The 9,760-nt window shown below is 47.7% G+C and overlaps 1 protein-coding gene across 1 annotated transcript; it reads right to left on the bottom strand.

Annotated features, from left to right (window-relative positions):
- Positions 1–1,366: 1,366 nt before the first annotated feature.
- Positions 1,367–8,972, bottom strand: LOC119951810 (gastrula zinc finger protein XlCGF7.1-like). Its single transcript, XM_038775173.1, has 3 exons — positions 8,542–8,972; positions 4,868–5,962; positions 1,367–4,795 (listed from the first exon to the last, which is right to left on the bottom strand). The coding sequence occupies exons 2-3, from the start codon at positions 5,639–5,641 to the stop codon at positions 4,604–4,606; spliced, it is 966 nt and encodes a 321-aa protein (XP_038631101.1). The 5' UTR covers positions 5,642–5,962; positions 8,542–8,972; the 3' UTR covers positions 1,367–4,603.
- Positions 8,973–9,760: the final 788 nt, after the last annotated feature.

The raw sequence follows: 9,760 nt of genomic DNA, 5'->3' as shown, positions 1-9,760 counted from the left end.
AGCAATTACTGGACCCAAAAGGCTGCCCTCACATTCCTTTTGCCTGAGGCCCCTGTGATCACCCATCCCCCTCACCATGATACTCCTGACTTAGCCTGACTACCCACAATGCTTCAGTGCCATCCCCTTTTGTTAATTTCCTCAATGTAGTTCAGGGAAAGTGGGTGAGAGGGGTTGGCAGGATCTTTAACAGAAAGTGAGTCCCGCTAAGATGATTGGCAAAGTAACCAGAGGGGCAAAGGAGATGTGATTTTTCTTTTGACAGACAAAATGGGGTTCAGGAAGTCAATTTTGATTGACTCAAGGCTCCGTGAGGAAGTAAATGGGATGTCAATAATGGGGAACCTGCAGGTGTGGTTTATTTAGATTTCCAGAAAGCATTACCACATCAAAGGTCACTGTACAACACAGGAGCTAATGGTATAGAGGGCAACAGGTCAGCAGGGATAGAGGATTGGTTAGCTCACAGGAAGCAGAGAGTGGGTATAAATGGGTCATGTTTGGGTCGGTAAGATATGACAAGTGGAGTATCACAAGGATCAGTGCTGGGCCCTCAACTATTAGTGGCTGGTTTAGCACACTGGGCTAAATCGCTGGCTTTTAAAGCAGACCAAGGCAAACCAGCAGCACGGTTCAATTCCCGTACCAGCCTCCCCGAACAGACGCCGGAATGTGGCGACTAAGGGCTTTTCACAGTAACTTCATTGAAGCCTACTTGTGACAATAAACGATTTTCATTTTCATTTCATTTCATTTTCATATTTACAATCTATATTAATGAGTTGGTTACAGTTAAATTTGCAGATGACACAAAGCGGGGTTGGAAATGAATTTGTCAAGTGCTCTTCAGGAAAATGCAAACAGCAACAAATAGATTAAGTGAGTGGGAACAAATTGACAGCTGAAGCATAACTTGGGAAAATGTGAACGTGTCCACTTTGGCGGGAAGGATTAAATAAAACATTATTTAAATGGCGAGAGATTACAGAACTCTGGGGTACAGAGGGATCTGAGTGTCCTGGTACAGGAATCACAAGTTAGTTTGGCGTGTTCCCACACCCTGGGCTAGTGCGCGGTCAATTCCAGCCCCACGTGCCCCGGAGTCACAACACAAGTGAATTAACCAATAATTCTTATTAAAATACCCTGGGCGGGATTCTCCGCCGCCGGAATGCTCCGTTTTTCCGGCAGCCCGGAGGTTTCCCGACAGCGTGGGTCTGCTGGCCCACAATGGGAAACCCCATTGACCACCTGGTGAAACGGAGAATCCGGACGACATACTGAACCAGAAATCTGGCACGGCGGGACAGAGAATCCAGCCCCCTATGTATTTGGCCCTCGGCTGCCCAATAATCAGTCGCCATAGTTGCAAATGTAAACACAATTACTGTTTATTTATAACATGAACAATAATAAAATATACCGCAAACACAACTGGTTAACTATAAGCCAATTCCTAATTCCCACTTTAACCTGCCCCCAGCCTGTATACACACACATAGACAGACAAACACAGAGGGGTGGAAAGGGATAAAATCATAAGTGAAAGAATTTATTTTTTTCAGATGATGGATTTTAGCACACTTTTCTTCACAGCAAGCTTGCAGATTAAAGTCTTTAGATTACAGCCTGTACTGATCTTCACTGTAGATTAGAAATGCAGTACTCACACTTTTCTGGGAGAGGCACCTCACCTCTGTTCAAACTTTTCTCTCAGTTTGTGGTTTGTATTGGGGTCTCCATGGTTTCAGGAATACAGCACCCACAGGCTATCTGGGAAGAGAGATATCACTCCCAGTTGCCTTCTGGAGACAGAGTTAGTCACTTCTGCCTCTTGTGCTGCTAGAATCAAACTGAAAGCTTCGGACTCTGAAAAGCATCCCAGTGGGACAGGATCCAATCACCGCCCGTTACCGAGGAGCACAGCCTTTTGGGCCAATTCATTGGCCACCAGCCAATCAATCAAACCGAGTCCCATCCCCAATTCTCACACTGGTGCCTAAAGATCTGCAGCTCCAGTTAAAACCAGCACAGACGCCTGGATTCTTTGCTTGAGTTAAAGATACAGGCTGCTTGCCTTAAAGTAACATGTCCATTAATCATTCATGAATCAAAAATGTAACAGCAAAAATAAAAGAAAGGGGAAATAAGGGAATGAAAGGGAAAGGCCCTTACAGCCGGTACAGCAAGTGATTAGGAAGGTGAATAGAATATTGTTGTTTATTGCAAAGGGACTGGAATATAAAAGTTGGGGTGTTTTGCTGGTTGGCCTTGGTGAGACCATGGGCTGGATTCTCCACTGACGGGATTCTCCATTGCACCGGCAGCGCACTCACACCCGGGGATTTCCAGACGGCGTGGGGTTGGCAACAATGGGAAATCCCAGTGGTCCTTTGGCGGGATGGAGAATTCCACTGCTGGCAGGGGCACACCGCAGGACACAGAATCCCAGCCTGTATTTCGAGCACTGTGTACAGTTGGGTCTCCTTATTTCAGAAATTAGATAATTGCATCAGAAGCAGTTCAGAGGAGGTTGACTCCCCGGATTCTGGAATGAGGGGGTTATCCTCTGAGGAAAGGTTTGACAGGTTGGGCTTGTGTCAATTGCAGCTAAGAATGAGAGATGATCTTATTAAAACACGCGAGATCCTTAGTGGAATTGACAGAGAATTCTGAGAGAATGTTTCTCTTGTGGCAGAGACTAGAAATAGGGGAGACCCAGTTAAAATCTGAAGTGTCCGAGCAAGCCACTCAGTTCAAGGGAAATAAATTCTGATCCAGCAACTCCCACATCCCATTAAGAATTGACAAAACTCTCTCTACAAATCCTCACACAATTTCACTCCATTATTATCCAGTTCTGTTCATGGCTCTGCTAGGGGTAACATCTACTCCATATTTTCTTCCTGTGCGGTGAATTCTAGGTTACTGGTACATAAGGACAGATGCTTCAAGCAACAGATCAAGCATGGATGTAAAAGATTCTCCACCTCCCTCTTTACCATGGCCAATTTGTGGACAGTTCTTACTCAGTATTATTTCTTCCAAGCCCTTCATTGTCCCATTATCGCTTTAATTTCACTCCCACTTTGCCCATGTCCAGTGTGTTTAATTCTATCCGGATTGTTTTAAAGTCAGTTTCTCTCAGGAGTGTGTGTCAATGTCTTGATGATGTCACAATGGTGTCTCAATCCCCTGTCCACATTAACCATTTCATCTCCTGCTGTGTCTCCAGTAGCTGTGTGTGTTTGGGACCCGGTCTTCAGTCCATTTCACCATGAATTTAGGCTTGTTATTTTTCACATGTAACAGATCACAACTGCACACCCACACCGGGATCCCAAAATCATGTCACATATTCATAACTCTCAGATGCTCTGATGAAAAGATCAAAGTGAGTGTCTGTCTTATCTGCCCTGTTATGGTGCTGACATTTCATGTCGTGGCCGGGCTTTCAAATGTGGAATTCTTTTTAAAAAGTTCATGGTCCAGGATGTAAATATTTCCAGGAGAAAGTGATCAATTTATTCATCCCATCTAAACATTCCAGACTTTCAGTAGAACACAGGTGGATACCAGTTGATATAGGTTTGCCTTTCAGTAGTCAATGGTCAGACGCCATGTACCATTTGCCAAACTGGACTATTTGATGAACTGCGTGTTAATTAACACTCCTCTTTCCTCCAGTTGCTCTACTGTGGGTAAAATCCCTTCGGTTGTGGACGGGTCAATGGGTATTGTTTGGTACACGGTGGAACATTACCAGTGAATGATGCTGGTTCCATCTGTAATAGGCCACAATCATTCTTATCCATTGCCACATTGGATATTCATAAAGCTGATCTTTCCTGATGGATCTGATTGACCATGTTACTTTCCCATTCCCAAAGCTCAAGAGAAAATTCAATTGGGATAAATTATCCAGACCCAGAATAGCCTGATCCACTGGGCCTATCCAGACTGAAGATATCAGAGAGAGAGTGAGAGAGATGACTGGTGGTTTAACCTGAGGGTCACCACACCTCAGGCGAGGAGCAATGTTGAGAAGGTGGACCCTTCGTGGATAACCTCAGCCAGAGTGACAGTTGAACCCCGGCTATTGGAGTCACTCTGCATCATGAACCAGCCATCCAGCCAACTGAGCTAACTGACCCCTCCATAGAGATATAATAATTCATTAAATATTAGCTATTGCCTGTCTCCCATCATACCATTTAATGCAGTTTCCCAGTCCACCCCAGACAATTTGCCCCTCATACCCTGATTGGGTGTTCACCCAGATAAATTAAACAAAAACATATAACCACCAATGCCCATCTTCATGGCAATGTGGCAGGATTTAGGGGGATCCAAACAGAAATGCAAACTGAATATCTTCTCACTTCCAAACACCCCTCCACTCTGTGATCCTTGTGAAATTTGAACCAAGGTAGTCGCAACAAGGCTCAAAGAGCATCAGCCCTCTGGAGGCAAAGCCATGAGACTGTCAAGCTGAGCAGAACAAAACCCTACGGCCCTCCCCATTGATTAACTGACAGAATGAATAAAATGCAGTCCCGGATGTAACTGAGAGCAGAAACAATAACAGCAATAGCCCCCGTAATCACTTGTGAACTTGTTGGTGTCTCGGCAGGTACGAGGAAACACAGACTCCCTTCCCACATTGAGGGCAGGTGAACGGCTTCTCCTCAGTGTGAACTCGTTGGTGTGACTTCAGGCTGGAGATCTGAGTGAACGCCTTCCCACATTGAGTGCAGGTGAATGACCTCATCCCAGTGTGAACTCGTTGGTGACTCTGCAAGTGGGATGGAACACTAATTGCCTTCCCTTACTCAGAGAACGTGATTGCCTTCTCTCCACTATGAACCCGCAGATGTGTCCGGAGGTTGGATGAATCACTGAATCCCTTCCCACACTGGGAGCAGGTGAACGGTCTTTCCCCAGTGTGAATTCGCTGGTGATTCTGCAGGCTGGATAACTGAGTGAATCGATTCCCACACTGAGAGCAGGTGAATGGCTTCTCCCCAGTGTGAACTCGCTGGTGTGTCCGCAGGTTGGAGAACTGAGTGAATCCCTTCCCACACTGGGAGCAGATGAATGGTCTCTCCCCAGTGTGAACTTGCTGGTGACTCTGCAGGTGGGATAACTGAGTGAATCCCTTCCCACACAGAGAGCAGGTAAATGGCCTCTCCCCCACATGAACTCGCTGATGTGTCTGCAGATTGGATGATTTACTGAATCCCTTCCCACACTGGGAGCAGGTAAATGGCTTCTCCCCAGTGTGAACTCGCTGGTGACTCTGCAGGTGGGATAACTGAGTGAATCCCTTCTCACACTGAGAGCAGGTAAATGGCCTCTCCCCAGTGTGAATTCGCTGATGTGTCTGCAGATTGGGTAACTGAGTGAATCCCTTCCCACACTGAGAGCAAGTGAATGGCCACTCTCCAGTGTGAATTTGCTGGTGTGTCTTAAGGCTGGAGAACAGAGTGAAACCCTTCTCACACACAGGGCAGGTGAATGGCCTCTCCCCAGTGTGAATACGTCGATGAGTCTCCAGCTGAGATGGGAATCTGTATCCCTTCCCACAGTCCCCACATTTCCACGGTTTCTCCATATTTTGGGTCTCCTCGAGTCTCTCCATGTTGGACAATCCTCATCCACACACAGAACACGTGTACGGTCTCTCCCCACTGTGAATGGTCTGATGTTTTTTCAGGCTGTGTAACTGGTTAAAGCTCTTCCCACAGTCAGTGCTCTGGAACACTCTCACTCGGGTGTGTGTGTCTCGGTGCTTTTCCAGTCACACTGATGGTTTAAATCTTTTAATGCCAACAGATTGGGTAAATAATTCTCCTTTAGATTCAAAGACCGATGATACTCAGATCCCAAGGTATTGAGTGACTCTGTAAGACCGAGACGTGACAACTGAGATTTCTGCCTGGAATTCCTCCTCTTGTAATATCTGTAAAAGGAGTTTACAAAAGTCAACACTCAGTACAGGATAGAAATTCAGAACATTCTAGTTTCTATGGAACATTCCTTCCTCTCATTTCCCAATACCTCGTCTCCAGGGAGCGGACTCGGAGGGGGAGCGGACTCGGAGGGACGGAGTTTCGGAGCTGTGAGGACAGAAACCTTATCTTGGGGATTCACAGCTGAGTCTCCAGGGAGCGGACTCGGAGGGGCAGGGTATCGGAGCAGTGACTGTAGGATGAGCTGGCTGACCACTGCACCCTGGTACAGGAGGCCATTCAAGCGTTGGGGGGGGGGGGGGTGGAAGTGGTAGTTGTCGGGGATTCTATAATTAGGGGAACTGATAACATCCTTTGGAAGCAGGACCGAGAGTCCCACAGGGTATGTTGCCTGCCCGGTGCCAGGGTGAGGAGCATCTCTAACCGGCTTGAAAGGATATTGGAGAGGGAGGGGGACGATCCAGTTGTTGGGGTCCACGTTGGGACAAACAACATCAGCAAGACTAGGAAAGAGGACCTGTTTGCGGAAAACGAGGAACTGGGAAAGAAGGGTTCCATTTCAGGGGCACTGGCATCAGTATTGGGACAGGAGGGATCTGTACCTTTGGGACAGTCTCCATCTGAACTGATCTGGGACCAGTGTCCTGGTGGAAAGAATAAATAGGGAGGTCACAAGGACTTTAAACTAACAAATGGGGAGGGGGGGGGGGGGGGGGGCTCAGGGGAACTCAACACAGTTCCCAAAATAAGTAGCAGGATGGTCTGGACTGGGTACCAAATATACCGGTTATAAAGTTTACAGGAGGGACAGAGAATATGAAATGAAAAATGAAAATCGCTTATTGTCATGAGTAGGCTTCAATGAAGTTACTGTGAAAAGCCCCTAGTCGCCACATTCCGGCGCCTGTCCAGGGAGGCTGGTACGGGAATCAAACCGTGCTGCTGGCCTGCTTGGTCTGCTTTAAAAGCCAGCGATTTAGCCCAGTGAGCTAAACCAGCCCCGCTGATAGAGGGGGTGGAGTAGCCTTACTGATTAGAAATACTATCACCTCAATGGTGAGGATTGGATTTGTTTATTGTCACGTGTACCGAGATACAGTGAGAAGCATTGTTCTGCGTACAGTTCAGACAGATCATTCCATACATGAGAATACACAGGGCAAACATCAATACACAATGTAAATACAGAGATACAGGCACCGGGTGAAACATACAGGAGTGTAGTACTACTCAGTAGAGAAGATGTGTGAAGAGATCAGGTCAGTCCATAAGAGGGTCATGTAACAGCGAGTAAGAAGCTGTTTTTGTGTGTGTTCTGATAGTGCGTGTTCAGACTTTTGTATTTCCTGCCTGATGGAAGAAGTTGGAAGTGTGAATAAGCCAGGTGGGAGGGGTCTTTGATTATGCTGCCCGGTATCCCAAGGCAGTAGGAAGTGCTGACAGAGTCAATAGATGGGAGGAGGTTTCGCGTGATCGAATGGGCAGTGTTCACAACTCTCTGTAGTTTCTTATGGTCTTGGGCCGAGCAGTTGCCATATCAGGCGATGCTGCAGCCAGACAGGATGCTTCCTATGGTGCATTTGTGGTCAGAGTCAATGTAGATTTGCAAAATTTCTATTGTTTCCTGAGAAAGTATCGGAGCTGTGGTCCTTTCTTGGTCGTAGCGTCGACGTGGGTGAACCAGGACAGATTGTTGGCGATGTGCACACCTTGGAATTTGAAGCTGTAGCCAATGAATAGGAGCCTGACGTAGGAGTCCTTGTTGCCAAGATGCTCCAGGTGAGTGTAGCGCCAAGGAGATGGCGTCTGCTGTGGAGAATACAATGAGAGGGAAGCATCCAGTGGAGACCATGGGCTGGATTCTCCGTCAGTGGGATCCTCTGCTTTCCGGGCAATGCACTCACGCCCGCGGACTTCCCGGTGGCATGGGGGTGCCCACAATGGGAAACCCCATTGGCCAGCTGCCTGGATGGAGAATCCCGCCCCATAGGGGTGGAACTGAGGAACAAAAAAAGTCTCTTCCTTTCCAAAGCGCCCCCCCTCCCCCCTTCAAACCACTTTCCCCTTCTGATTTTCTGCTTTCAGAGTCATAGAGGTTTGCAGCACAGAAAGATGCCCTTCGGCCCATCGTGAAAATGCTTCCTGTTCAAGCACAGCAGGTCATAGAACATAGAACATAGAACAGTACAGCACAGAACAGGCCCTACGGCCCTCAATGTTGTGCCGAGCCATGATCACCCTACTCAAACCCACGTATCCACCCTATACCCGTAACCCAACAACCCCCCCCTTAACCTTACTTTTATTAGGACACTACGGGCAATTAGCATGGCAAATCCACCTAACCCGCACATCTTTGGGCTGGGGAGGAACCGGAGCACCCGGAGGAAAACCCAGCACACAGGGGGAGGACCGTGCAGACTCCACACCGGACAGTGACCCAGCCGGGAATTGACCTGGGACCCTGGAGCTGTGAAGCATTTATGCTAGACGATTTAAACAAGTCACCATGTAAAGGTGAGAATGAGAAAATAAATTTAATGGGGAGAAAAGGAAGTGTTTTACTTACAGAGGTTAGAGGCAGTTTCAGTCTGTGTGAAGCTGGTGGAGCAGCAGCTTTGCTGGGCAGACAGTGAAGGCAGCTCCGTGCAGCCAGTGATATAGGCCCCAGACTCTGATTGGCTGGAGGATCAGCGCCTCTCCAGTCTTCCTATTGGCCAATCTCCCTCGTGGAGCCAATGAGGGGGTGGGCGGGTATTTGACCTCCCGACGCCGAGCTGTTGTCCAATCCGGAGTATTTTGTTTCTGTGACCAGAAGTGTTGCTCCCAATGGGAGACTGTGTACTGGGAACGCCCCTCTGAGTCATTGTGACATCCAAACGGAGCCCTGCCTGAATCACTGCTCCGTGGTGACGTTTCCAGGTTTCAGTGCGCAGGCCCGGCGGCCGCACACGGGAGCCCCGCCCCCTCCCATTGTTCCCCCTCTCCCTCCCACAGACAAGGTTTCCACACAACCGGCTGACGTTTCCGGCCAGAGCGAGAACTCGCCCAGTGATCTCCATCTCCGCCCAGCCCGGGACTGCGCATGTCCAAGGGAGACAGGGAACTGCACAGTGCAGAGAAAAGCCCATCCTCTGACCTTCCTGCTCAGGTATTGGCTATTGAGAAACTGGGAGGACCAAAGACTCTGGTCCTCCAGCCAATCAGAGCGCGGGTTATGTGTGAATGACAATTGAACTTCACACCGACTGAAACCTCCAACAATTCCAAGATTTGAGAGTAAAACACTTTCTTTTCTCCCCCTTTCCATTTCTTTTCTCATTCTGACCGTCAATTGGTCACTTGCAACAACTGAAGAAAAAGGAAGTGAATCCAGGGAGAGTGCAGACTCTGGAAAGGTTGGCCCAGGTCTCTCTCTCAGTCTCTTAAAGATATTGACATCCTTTGCTCCCTCAGCTTGACACGTTTATTTGTCTGGCTAAAAGGATGGTCTCTTTCCTAATGTTCATAATTAAAGGGCTGGTTTACCCAGGAGATGGCTGCCATTTAAGGGAACAGTAAATTAATATCAAAGAGAAATGTCCAGTGTTGTTACATGATACAGATTAGATATATTATTTATGGTTCTGTAAAGTACACTTATTATTATTTCTAGTTTTGTAATATTGTACTGTAGCTACATTATATATTTCCAGTCATCTCTTCCCTCAGAGGGTTGTTAGTCTCCAGAATTCTTCCCCCCCCCCCCCGGGGACCAGTGGAGTCTGGGAGTAATTGAATATATTCAA

Source organism: Scyliorhinus canicula, chromosome 17 (genome assembly GCF_902713615.1).
Source record: "Scyliorhinus canicula chromosome 17, sScyCan1.1, whole genome shotgun sequence".
NCBI lineage: Eukaryota > Metazoa > Chordata > Chondrichthyes > Carcharhiniformes > Scyliorhinidae > Scyliorhinus > Scyliorhinus canicula.
Note: the sequence above shows the minus strand (reverse complement) of the source record. Positions and strands in the feature narration are given on the sequence as shown.